Source organism: Mandrillus leucophaeus, unplaced genomic scaffold (genome assembly GCF_000951045.1).
Source record: "Mandrillus leucophaeus isolate KB7577 unplaced genomic scaffold, Mleu.le_1.0 Scaffold1088, whole genome shotgun sequence".
Taxonomy (NCBI): Eukaryota; Metazoa; Chordata; class Mammalia; order Primates; family Cercopithecidae; genus Mandrillus; species Mandrillus leucophaeus.
In genome coordinates, this window is record NW_012099076.1 from 233989 (window position 1) to 247488 (window position 13500).

At 39.5% G+C, this 13500-nt stretch overlaps 1 protein-coding gene across 2 annotated transcripts in view; it reads right to left on the reverse strand.

The window, feature by feature from the left end:
• SH3YL1 (SH3 and SYLF domain containing 1) overlaps positions 1 to 12909 on the reverse strand; it is a 46479-nt gene extending 33570 nt beyond the window's left edge. The window contains exons 1-3 of one of the 2 annotated variants that reach the window (XR_001006824.1): positions 11757 to 12325; positions 9624 to 10680; positions 2586 to 2696 (exon numbers count right to left, since the gene is read on the reverse strand). Coding sequence is in view for 1 of the 2 variants with exons in the window: in XM_011987403.1 (XP_011842793.1) it covers positions 2586 to 2696; position 12172 (112 nt within the window). In the remaining variant the exon portion in view is untranslated. Of the gene's footprint in view, positions 1 to 2585; positions 2697 to 9623; positions 10681 to 11756; positions 12326 to 12749 lie in introns of those variants that run through there. The other variant, XM_011987403.1, reaches the window with a different exon arrangement.
• Positions 12910 to 13500: the final 591 nt, after the last annotated feature.

Here is a 13500-nt window from a genome sequence, read left to right on the forward strand (position 1 = left end):
AATGTTAAACCATTTTTAACTTTATAAAATGATCCGCTATAGCATTTGAGTACCACTTAACTATTAGTACACTGATAATATAATTCCATTTAAAAATACTGGTTTATTCACATTTCAGAAATGTTCATTACATAAAATGAGGGTTATTAGTATATGTATCCAATGAATACAGTCCCACAGGATTCTGTGAATTTGTGACACAATGATACCTCGTTCAAACTAACACGGGAAGCCTATCATATAACTTTAAGGTAGCTTAATTTATTATTATTTAGTCAGACATGGGGCTCTAGTACACAGAGCAAAGGCTTTGCAGATGCCCCAAGAGAACACTAAAATTCTCATGTAATTATGCCACCATTTCAAAGTTTAAACTAAGAACCGACTCTTAGAAATAATTCATCCAACACCATGAAGTTCACATGCAGAACATTCGTGGAGCTGTTCTTAATAAGAAAGCTACAGAAAATAAGGTTGCATCCTGGATGGCTGTCTACTAAGTGTACTTTATTTTTGTATTTTAAAAGGTTATAATTATATTGTAATAAGATTGAAAGCCGTATAATATGTCATGCAGGTTTATTTTTATAGTCACTTGTTGGCAGAATGTCTTCCTCACATTCTATTCTCAGTGCTTCCAGAGTTGCTATTGCCCCTATTGGGAATACTAGATATTAACAAAAGCATGTTTTAAAATGAACATATTCCACATGTCAATTATATTTTTATAGATTTCCACTCAAATTCAGGGACACTAAAATAATAATAATCACTGAATAATCTACCAATTAGCTTTTGATTTATAACACAGAATGTACCAATTATAGATTTAATTGCTAAATTAAGTTTCACTTACTTCTTAGAATCCTAACATTAGAGGAGGCCAAACACACCACTGGGAAGGTCTCAAGATCTAGATGTCTTGCTTAAATGTTTTGTAGATTCAATTGCTTATCCTATGAAATAGCATCTTTGTTTTAATGTAAATATAATGCCCCCCACCAGACTCTAAGGAGATGTGGGCCTGGATCTCTGTTGGCTGTGGAACTTCTGTCTTTGCTACACCCACGCCTTGGGGTAATCTATTACTTAGACTAACGTGCAAACAGAATTTCTTTTTCTGAGCTTCACCCACTGACAGGGGCTCCTTCAGAATACTGATACTGAAAATCTAGTTTTTCTTGTTGAGTTTTCTTTAGGCTCTAAAGCAGCGCTTCTGAAACTAGTGTGTGTGTGTACTTCACTGGGACCTTGGGAGGAATGCAGACTGATTTGTGACATCTGACCAGATTTCTCACAAGCTCCCAGGGGATGTCAAGCTGCAGATTCAGACTGCACCTGGAGTAGCAAGGCTCTACCAAGCACTGTTTCCTCAAGACAGGAGGAGTCACCGGGCCAATGCAACAATAATTAATATCATGATTAAGATTATTAAAACAATAACAAATTTTTAAAACATTATTTAAAGTTTTATTACATAACTTTAGATATCTGGCTTAGAAAAATTAAACTTATCTCTTTAATGCAGGACCCAGAGTCATGTACTCTGATTAAGAGGGAGGCTGGTCTGTAACAGTGTCCAGGCTAATTGGCATGAGACAAGTATTCTGTGAACACCCTTTGGAAATAACTAGAAGTGCTGATGAACAGATAGTGGTTTTCAAAGGCTCCCCTCTGGACCGATCTTATGTGTCACTGACTACTTAAGAATTACATGAGAAACACGTTTAAAACATGCATTCCTGGACACACTGCACTAAAAGTCTGATTTGGCAGGTTTGGAATGAGGCTTAAGAACTGTGCTTTTACGGTCTAGGGGATACTGATGCACATCTGTGTTGGGAATTACTGATTAATGTCTTAAACCACTAGAGAATGTAAATGTCTTATGTGGAAGGAGGAAACACAAAATTAAAATTTATGTATGAGATTAGCTGGTGAGTTTGCGAAGTTAGCTTGCAGAGTCCTTAGCACGCAATGCGAAGGACAGACAAGGCTGCAGAGAGCTGAAGTGGAACAGAAACATGTGGTGTTTGGGGCACTGGCACCCCGGGGTGGGAGGCAGGAGAAAAAGCCTAAGCAAAAGGGACAGACAGGGAGGGAAGAGGCCCTGCTGGTTTGCCTGGTCTGCAGTTGGCCCTGTCCAGACCCCTTGCACCTGGAGTAGCAAGGGTCTATGAGGACTGTTTTCTCATGATGGGAGAAGTGACAGGAATGCAAAAATAATTACTATCATTATTAAGATTATTCTATCAATAACAAATTTTTAAAACAGAGCTCAGAGTCATGTGCTGTGATTGATTAAGAGGGAGGTTGGTCTGTAACATTGCCAAAGTGAATTGGCATTTGGATCTCCTTGGCATGAAACAAGTTATGCTGTGAACACCCTTTGGAAATAACCGGAAGTGGTAATGAACAGGTAGTGGTTTCCAGAGCATCCCTGGATCAGCCATGAGAAAAAAGGTGGAGGAACTACTTGTTGGCATTGATAGAGGCTTCTGCCTGAAATGGAGTGTTGAACAATGCAAAAAACAACTTAGGAAAAAAACATTTAGAGATGAACAGCACTCATCCTATTTACCTACCAGGAATGATCTTATCAGGTCCATTTCTGGAAGTTATTTCTGTGAATTCTCTTAATATTTTGGCAGCCTTTTTTGCTTCTGATTTCAAATTGGAAGGTATAGGGTTATTCACTGAAAGATAAAAAAAGATATTTTAATAAAAAATTCTGCTAAATAGAAGTGAGAAATTTATTATAATTTCATTCTTCCCATATACAATTGTCAGAAGTGTTTGAACCAGAGAGACTCCATCTTGAATAGGAGCTGGTGAAATAAGGCTGAGACCTACTAGGCTGCATTCCCAGGAGGTTAGGCATTCCAAGTCGCAGGATGAGACAGGAGGTCCACACAAGATACAGGTCATGAAGACCTTGCTGACAAAACAGCATGCAGTAAAGGAGCTGGCCAAATCCACCAAAACCAAGACAGCAATGAAAGTGACCTCTGGTCATCTTCACTGCTCATTATACACTAATTCTAATGCGTCAGCTGCCAAAAGACACTCCCACCAGTGCCACAACAGTTTACAAGGAAACATGTAGGGGTTACCCTACATGGTCTAAAAAGGGGAGGAACCCTCAGTTCTGGGAATTGCCCACCCTTTTTCCAGAAAACTCACAAATAATCCACTCCTTGTTTAGCATGTAATTGAAAAATAACTATAAGTATCCTTAGTTGAGCAGTCCATGCCACTGCTTGCCTATTGAGTAGCCCTTCTTTATTCCTTTACTTTCTTAATAAACTTGTTTTCACTTTATGGACTTGCCCTGAGTTCTTTCTAGCGTGAGGTCCAAGAATCCTCTCTTGGGGTCTGGATCGGGACCCCTTTTTGGTAACACAATGAAGCATTAACACAGCATAGCCTATCAAAGGAAATGAACTGGAAATGCTCATTGACAGTATCATCTCTCTTTCTACTAGTAAATAAAATCTATGCTGAGAGTGGGAAACTCTAAACTCTCAGAAATTATAAAATCCTTGGGCCCCAAAGGATGTTAAACAAAACCTGGCCAAACCTCTGTTATGTATCTTCTTCCTGCAATTAACAGACTTCAATACTAACTTAAAATAAGAATTTAAAATTTAAAAATAAATATATTTTGTATCTATAATATGTAGTATAAAATTTAATATATTTTGTTGTTCTTGTCAAAAATGTTGGAACTGGCTGCCTGTAGACTTTCCGATGAGTAAAACTCTAGGAGACTTGGGAATTGAGTCTACAAGTAATGCTGGCCTGCATTTCTATGGCACTTTATGTTTTTAGTGTCACCTGGACATTTATACACTCATTGGAGGGCTTGTCATAAAAAAGCTCACATAATTCTTCCAGCTCTGAAGTGTATCAGAGAAGATGGACTATTCTTTTGTCACTGGACGAGGAATCAGCAGAGCGAAGAAGCTGAGTGTTTCAGTGCAGGACCACGAGAGCCCTGAGGCTGAGAAGTTCTTGTCTCACTGACTACAGTTAAGAGGCTCATGTGTGACTGTACTGCACGATGTCAGGATCTAGAAGGTTGAAGGCATTCATTTCCACTGTTTCACCTCAGTAATTTACAGAATGTAGATGAAGTACGCTAATGGAAGCTTGCTTTTGTAAAAGGAAAATAAATCTCAGGACCCCAAAATCACCAAGCCAAGGGAAAAGTCCAGCTGGAAACTCTGTCAGGCAAACCCGCCTCCCATTTTGTTCCTAAAAAGACAGCTACAAAGGTAAGTTTACACACTTCCCTCACAATTTGCCACAAGGAAATTCCCTGTGGACAAAAGATGGAACTCAGACTCCTCCCTCTGCTCACGTGAGACAAATGCATATCTATTGCTTCCTTTGCACTGTTTGTTTCACTAAGCCAGACGAAGGCGTAAGTGACTATTCCTGTAAATCCCATACTCAAAGACTAATCAGAAACTCAAAAGAATGCAACTGTTTGTCTTTTATCTACTTATGATCAGGAAGCCCCCTCCCCACTTCGAATTGTCCCGCCTTTCTGGATCTAATCAATCTTACATATATTGATTGATGTCTCATGTATCCCTAAAATGTATAAAACCAAACTATACTCAGATCATCTTGAGTACAGGTCGTCAAGACCTCCTGAGGCTGTGTCATGGGCCATCCTTAACCTTGACAAAATAAACTTCTAAAATTGCTTAAGACCTGTGTCAGATCTCAAGTGTAAACTCATGGTTTACTCTTTCAACAGATCAAACGCTCAAAGAGCATAGGAGAAAAAATCCCTTTCTTTTATTTAAGAAAATGTAAATATTTCTAATAAAATGTGATGTATTTTGGTGCTTGGTATGTTTGAAAGATGTAATTTATTTTAAAAGTGAAAACTGGCTGGGTACTCCCAGCACTTTGGGAGGCCAAAGGAGGAGGATAACTTGAGGCCAGGAGTTTGAGACCGGCCTGAGCAACATAGTGAGACCCCATCTCTACCAATAAAACATTTTAAAAATTAGCCAGGCATGGTGGCGTGCACCTGAAGTCCTTGCTACCCAAGAGGCTAAGGCAGGAGGATTACTTGAACTCAGGAGTTTAAGGCTGCAGTGAGCTATGACTGGGCTACTGCACTTCAGCCTGGGCAACAGGGCAAGGCCCTGTCTCAAAATAAAATAAAATTTTAAAAAGTTAGAACTGATTTAGGGTCATTTTGGAGTTCTATTTTAATTTATTTAAAAGATGTCAGTATCAGTTCTTTGTGGCTCAACACAGGAGTATTAGTATCATATCAGGAAAAAAATCCATCCCAAGAATCATCAATGGCATTAAGATAGAGGAAGGTATTTCCATAGATACTTTATGCAAAATTAAGTGTGCATGATGCATGTGTGTAGCTCTTTACTCCTTTTAAAAACAAGTGGCATCACAGCATTAGTGTATTTTGGCACGTTGCATTTTAAAATTATCTCAGAATGGTTAAAATATTGCCTCTTAGTGTAGGCTTTTCAAATCAACTTCATGAGACACAATTTACAAAATGAAACCTACCTGTTACAGGTATAGCTCAGTGGGCATGGACAGAGAGAGGCAGAGACCACCCCTGACGACTCCATCCATGCCCTCTGCAGTGGTCACTCCTGTACCCAGTCCCTGCCTCAGGTTGGTGCCAATCTGAGTTCTGTCACTGAGTATGAATTTTGTCTGTGCCAGAATTTCCTGTAGTCATCAGTGTGTGTTCTTTTCTATCTAGCTTATTTTACTCACATGAAATTACTGAGACTTACTCACATTGCTGCATAGATCAGCTCTTCCTTTTTGAGTGCCAACTGGTATTCTAATGTGTGGACATAGCACAATTTGTCCTTCCAGTCACTGTTGATAGACAATTGGGTTCTTTCCAGCTTTTGGCTATTATAAATAAAACTGCTATAAATATTCCTTTGTAAGCCTTTTGTGAAAAAATGTTTTATGGCCGGGCACGGTGGCTCATGCCTGTAATCCCAGCACTTTGGGAGGCTGAGGCAGGAGGATCACCTGAGGTCAGGAGTTGGAGACCAGCCTGGCTAACATGGTGAAACCCCATCTCTACTGAAAATACAAAAAATTAGTCTGACGTGGTGACGCGTGCCTGCAATCCTAGCTACTCGGGAGTCTGAGGCAGGAGAATTGCTTGAACCTGGAGGTTGCAGTGAGCCAAGATGGTGCCTTTGCACTCCAGCTTGGGCAGCAACAGTGAAACTCCATCTCAAAAAAAAAAAAAAAAAAAAAATGTTTTATTTCTCTTGGGTAATTACCTAAGATAGGGATTGCCAGTTCATGTGGTAAATGTGTATTTAGCAATGTAAGGAGCCACGTAAGAGTTCTCTAAAGTGATTATACATTTTAGGCTTCCACCAGAAACTTATAAGAGTTCTGGTTATTCCACATTCTCACAAACACTTTCAATGTCCAGTTTTTAAAATTTTAGATATTTTAATGGGTACACAGTGGCCTTTCATTGTGGATTTAATTTTCATTTCTCAGATGACTAATGATGTTGAACACTTTTTCCTATTCCTATACCTTGTAAAGTGTCTGTTTAAATCTTTTGTCCATGTCCTTTAACCACTTTTTAACGGAGTTGTTTTTTTGCTTGTTAAAGTAAGTTTCTTATAGATTTTGGATATTAGACCTTTGTTGGATATATAGCTTACAAATATTTTCTTCTATTCTGTAGGTTGCCTGTTTTCTCTGTTGATAGTTTCTTTTGCTGTTCAGAAGCTCTTTAAGTAGGTCCCATTTGTCAATTTTTGTTTTTGTTGTAATTGCTTTTGGTATCTTTATCATAAAATCTTTGCCAGGGATTATGTCCACAATGGAATTTCCTAGGTTATCTTCCAGAGTTTTTATAGTTTTAGGTTTTACATTGTTAAAGCAGGCTAAATATGACCTGAGGACTCCATACTTCAATATTTGAGTCCTTGTAGATGAACTGCAACCTAACTTAATATGTAGACAAAATTGAGAACCTAACTTATGAGTATGCATCTGTAACAATAGCTCAGTCTTGGCCAATCCCAGCAGCCATACTTCAACCACTCATACACTGCTGAGTGTTCAAATAAGGCAAATGATGAGCTGTACCCAATCCAGTTGTTTCTGTACTTCATTTCTGATTTCTGTATTATCACTTCCCCCTTTTTTTTTAAGTCTATAAATTTGTTCTGACCATGAGGCATCCTTGGAGTCTCTCTGAATCTGCTGTGATTCTGGGGACTGTCCAACTTGCAAATCATTCATTGCTCAATTAAACTCCTTAAAATTTAATTCAGCTGAAGTTTTTAACAACATTCAAGTCTTTAATCCATCTTTATTTTTTTGCATATGGTGTAAGGAAGAGGTCCCGTTTCAGTCTTCTGCATATGGCTAGCCAGGTATTCCACCACCATTTATTGAATATGGAGTCCTTTCCCCATTGCTTATTTTTGTTGACTTTGTCAAAAATCAGATGATTGTAGGTGTGCAACATTAATTCTAGGTTCTTGATTCTGTTCATTGGTCTATGTGTCTGTTTTTGTACCACTACCATGCTGCTTTCATTACTGTAGCTTTGTAGTATAGTTTGAAGTCAGGTAGCATGATGCCTCCAGTTTTGTTCTTTTTGCTTAGGATTGCCTTGCCTATTTGGGCTCTTCCTTGGTTCCATACGAATTTTAAAATAGTTTTGTTTTCTTTTCTAATTCTGTGAAGAATGGCATCGGTAGTATAATAGGAATAGTGTTGAATCTATAAATTGCTCTAGGCAGTATGGCAATTTTAATAATATTGATTCTTCCTATCCTTGAGCAAGGAATGTTTTTCCATGTTTGTGTCATCTCTGATTTTTTTCAGCAGTGCTTTGTAATTCTTCTTGTTGAGATCTTTCACCTCCTTGGTTACCTATATTCTTAGGTATTTTATTTTTGTGTGTTAAATAGGTGTTTTAAATTGCATAATCTGCCATTTCTAGATCTGTTTTTGACTGATTCTTCTTCTAGCTCTGCATTATGTTTTCCTGTTTTTACTTCTTTCTAGTAAAACAGCATTGTAGATATTACCATGTTCAGTGCCTAGATTTCATTGCTTCCCTTAAAAGTGTTGACACTTGTGTTAGCAGGCAGTGAGTTACTTGCAGATCAGCTTGATCATTTGTTGGCTTATTGTTGTGTTCTGTTTGTGTGTCTAGAGTAGTCTTTAGAACTATTTTACCCATCAGGTGTGTCCCTTCTGGGTTCTCTCCTGGGTGCCCTGGTTGTTTAATAAGCTCTCCCCATTGTGGCTGTTTGGAATGGCTGTCCCCAGCCTGATGCAAGCACTGTGAATAGTTCACCTCAAAGCTTCATGGCAGTTGTTCTTGCCCTGCTTTGCAAATTTCACCCTATACAGATAGCACTTAATATTCAGCCGAAGGCTCAGGGGGATCCCTTTGCAGATTTCTGGAGCTCTTTCTCTCAGCCGTCCCTCATTGCTAGTAACATGCTCTGCAAATTCCAGTTACCTCAGCCTCTTCAGACTGTTTCTGCCTCTTCGTTTCAGCAGAAGCCTGGGCTCTGGGTGCCCCCTCCTTGTCCTGCAGTTTAGGAAGTGCTCCAGGCAGAAAATGGTCACTAATGGAGTTCACCTCCTGTTCCCCTTATCTTATGGATCTCAGACATGTCCAACATGCGCAAACAGTGCTCTACACACAGTTGCCTATTTTCCTAGCTGTTTACCATGAGTGTAACAGGAGCCGTTTCACTGCCATGGCCAGTAGCTCCCAGTGCATTTTCCATTTGTTCTTTTATGATGAGCAATGCTGACTACATTTCTAGCAAAGGTTTTTCATGCACCTTGTCTATTTACAAGGGGTTTCTCTCTGTTTCGTATTATACATTAAAAAATTAATATTTTTTCTGGAATATGATTTAAAAACATTGACTCCCCGTTACTTGTCTTTTGAATTTGCTTTTTTTCTGTTTTTTCTTAATGAAATCAAATCTGTCTTCTATCTTACAAGGGTCTTTTAAAAAAACACAGTAATTTTCAATTTCAAATGGGAAAATAAGCAAGAAGAGCTAGGAAATAATACGTAAAGGAAGAACAATGAGAGCCCAGCCTTGACAGAATCTGTGACACATTACAAAGCCTCAGTAATTAATACATAATAGCAGATGCAAATGTAGGACAAAAATTAATGTACAAAGAAGAAAATTCAGAAATTGACCCAAATATATTTTACAAATATATAATAAAAATGACATTTCAATTCTATGTTGAAATGATGTATTGCATACTAGATAATGTTCATTTGGGGAGAAACACAAAAAATTCATTCATGGCTTTGTGTTACAGAAAGATAAACTCCAAATTCATTGAAGATGAAACTCCAAATTCATTTAGAATGTCAAATATCAAATTATAAAAGAACCAGGAATTATAGAATTTTTTTCAACTTTATAGTGCAAAAGACCCAAGTATGGCAACAAAATTTCTATATTTCTATATTTTTACATGATCAGCAATTATTTGTACAAAGCACAAGTACACTGTAAAATACAGGAAAAAGTATAGATACGCAAATATGAAGGATAAAAAGCATCTATAACATTAATACCCACCAATACTACTGCCTGCATTTTGATGTATGCTTCAACTGATTCCTATTGCTAAACATGTAGACTGCTTCCACTTTTAGCTTTTATAGCCATTACTGTCAGGTGGTAATTATCTTGGGAGAGATGCTCTAGATGTTCAATACATTTTAATTACATATATACATATTATACATATATCTAGATGCTGGATACATTTGAATTAGCTCACTGGAGTGGAAACTTGTTCTTTCTGCTGCTGAATATTTCATCTACTTTATTTCAGAGGCAGCACAACTTGTCTGCTTCCATTGATGCTGCAGCCATAGTATCCAGAGTGGGGTGGGTGACCCGAGGCTGCTGTATCAGGACAACATTCCTCTTTGTGCCACAGCAGGGCTTTATAACCAAAGCTGGTCCAATACCAGCATCTGATGGAGGACTTGTGTAGGAGCTGCCAGAAGAACTTTTTCCAAGGCACTTCTGTTTCCACTTGCTGTGGGATTTTTGTCTCCACGGGGGTAGAGTCTGAGAGTAAAGCCTTGGTAGGGGAGCCTGGCAGGAGGTGGAGAGAGAACCTGGGCTCTGCAGAGCCAGACTGAAGTCACAGCAGCTCTAGACTTCTTCATCAAATGGACCAGCAACATCTTTTTCTGTTAAAGCCAATTTAGACTAGATTTTCTGATACATGCAACTGAAGCACCGTAAATAATACATAAATCTTATTCCCTCAGAAGACTTTCTACTTTGAACTCTCAACCAAGCAGTATTAGAGCAGTCAAATAAGCAAATTCCTCAGTTGAGAGTTGATCTTGCAAACATCCTGCTGTAGGGAAAGGTCATGGCCTGATTTGTAAACACGAGAAGAGAGCCATTGGACTTGGGAATCAGATGCAGCCTCACACAGCTGCAGACCACAAGACTCATCCTAGACACAGCCTGTGTCACTGTGATCCAGCTGTTGACAAGGCTGGGCACAGTAAGGACATCTTCAGTGTGTCAGTTGAACTACAGAAAATGTTACAGATTCTAATCAACTTCTGATAAAATCATGCCTAGTCATAGTTACATGCAGTGAATTTCTCTGTCAGAACAAAAACATAAGCAAATAAAAATGTAGATATAAGCCTCAAATCCCATCCTCAGCATTAAATGATGGCTCACCCATTTTTCTTCTGTTATACCATAACGCATATAGAGCATGACCTGTTCAGAGTGCTGATGTCCCATTCTATCATATGGCCAAAGTTACGAAGACACAGGTCATTACTAATGAAGCCTCTTAAACCTCATATCGTGGTTAGAATTTGCACTCTCATAAACATCTTAAGCCCCTTGAATCATGCAAAATCTCTATAAATATTTAAGTTTTTTCCTAAAAAAAAAAGGGGGGGCTGCCAAACCTCAAGCTAATAAACTTTCAGATAAAGTTTTCTTTAAAAAATAAGTTAAAATGTTTGAAATTTTCATAGTAACACATTTTTTAAATTAGAAGGGCTTATAAAATACGGTAAAAAAAATTTTTCTTTGGAAACCTCAAAAGTGTAAATCAGCTTAAGATCTGGAAATAATTTTAGGTATTGATCACAAGTCTATAAACTCAATGCTAGAGCCACTGGGGGCAAACACGGACATGAGAATCCTACTTGGAGCCAACTGCCACCTGAGGTGAGAAAGTTGACTACGGTTTCCAATCTAGTCTTCCACGGAGGGTCAGGAACGAAAGCAAGAAGACCCAAGGGCCCCTCTCCACCACTTTCATTACCAGAGTTCAGATTTCCAAACTTTTGCTTCCCTTATATTATTTTCTTCAATGGACTCTAATTATGAAAGGAATACTTACAGGAAAGCAAGCTTAGTAAATTTGGTTTTCCAAGTTCTTATTGATTACATATTCATCAAATTATTAAACCTTATACTTTACGTGAAATGGAGATTAACTCACTAAACTGACAAAATTCCATCTAAGATCAAAGGAACTAGAATGCTGCTAAAGATATATTTAGAATAAGTTGAAGAAATCTTAGCCAAAAGAAAGTGTTGTATCTAATCTTTGAAGAGGTTTTCAAATGTTGCCTTAAGCTACTTTTATTAACAAAACTGCATTTTGAACCCCACTGCTTGACAACTATTGCCTTTGTTTCTCAAGTCAATTCTTACCTTTCTGTGGCCTTGGTTTAACTACTTCCTTTGTTTTAAGGAAACAAAGCTTGTCAGTTCTCAAAATAAAAACCTGTCTCTCTGGTCAGATCATTAACTTCCCCAGTCATACTTTAAACCAGACTACCATTTGAACATCAAGTGCTAGCCTGAGCTTGTTTCCAGTCCCCGGAACCCAGCCACAGGGGAAGGAAGAGGACAGAGAGAGGTTTCTCTGCTCCCTCGGGAGACAAGAAAGCCCTTTATTTATCCCTGCCATCCCTCTTCTCCAGCTGAAAAGTGTGATCTTGGTACAGAGCAGGTCCACACATGCCACACTGGTCTGATCTTTTAGAGTAAAGAAAATCTTTTTAAAAACTTCATGTACTTAGGTCTCAAAGAGCAGAGAATTCTGTCTCATCATGACGCCACTCACTGGCAAATAAGCTGGCGTGCACAGGGACTTGTGAGGCTCTCAGCAGAGTCAGGGCAGCAGTTATTTCCCTTTGACTGCATCAACGTCCTATGTTTGTGTTGACATGCCAGATCCTTATTTCTGCGGAATGAGAAATCTGAGAATAAAGATTTCCTAAACAGAACAAAAGTATCAAATCACTTTTGATGAGCAAACATTAAACTTTTTTTTTTAACTTACAAAGAATGTGGGGTAACATTTACTAGTTTTACAGAAATTTTGTTTAAATAGAACATTAGTGAACTAAATAACCAATTCTCCTTAAACATGATAGACAGGATGGAGGCTATCACTCTGATCATTTTAACCTCCAACATAGTAATTTGTAAACATCAATCGCTGCACAAGTATTTTAATAAGAGGCCAGCCCATGGGAGTAAACAGCACCTTAGCCTCGAGACCTGTTATTTCTCTCAACTATGTGTACAGATTTTCTAAGTCGTTATGAATTCAGATATTCCCTACATCTCAATAAAAACACCTAGGAGAACGAGAAATCAGGACATGCATCTCCTGTAAGCAGAAGAGAAACCGAGCACCTACTCTCTTGTGGGGGCAGCTTCCTATCACTTTCCAACTCAGCCTCCATGGGGGCACGAGCATATTGGTTCAAATGAAGTGAAAAGGACACATCTCTGTCCACAGTGTAAATCCCATTTCCTTACGGTGGTCAACCGATTCAGACCAGTTTCACACTTCCTTAACGAAGGAAAAACTCAGCAGCCAGCGCTCAGGCCCAGCGATCTGAGAGGACCCGTGCTTGCCAGGACCCCGCGGCCCAGCGACCCCCGGCGCCAGGTGTTGGGGGCACTGGCCCTTCCCTTCCGGGTGTGAAGGGCTGGCCCTTCTCTTTCAGGTCGCGGGGCGGGCAAACTCGAACCACGCCGGAGCCCTACTCAAGGCCTCCTCCCCGCGCCCGCCGCGGGTTCCACGCGCATTCCAAGCGCGCGCATCCCACCCAAACTTCAGAGCCGCCTCCGTGGAACGGAAGGATGGTCGCTGACACCTGGCCATTCAAATATCAGGAAGTTAAAAATAACACGACCATCGTCAGCATTCCAAACTTCGGGAAAGCTTTTCTAAAACTGGAAAAGACGGTGGCTACACTTCAAAATCGCTGTGGTCAAGAAAGTCCTGGGAGCTGCTCTAGCTCAACTTTGGGCGGTTTGCGGTTAACAGACGCGCGACCTAGAAACCCCAGAGGCATCGTCGGTTTTCCCGCCCTCCTCCTCCCACCACCGCCCAGCTCCTGAGAGGGGAGGGGGCGGCAGGACAGGTGGGACCCCGGTA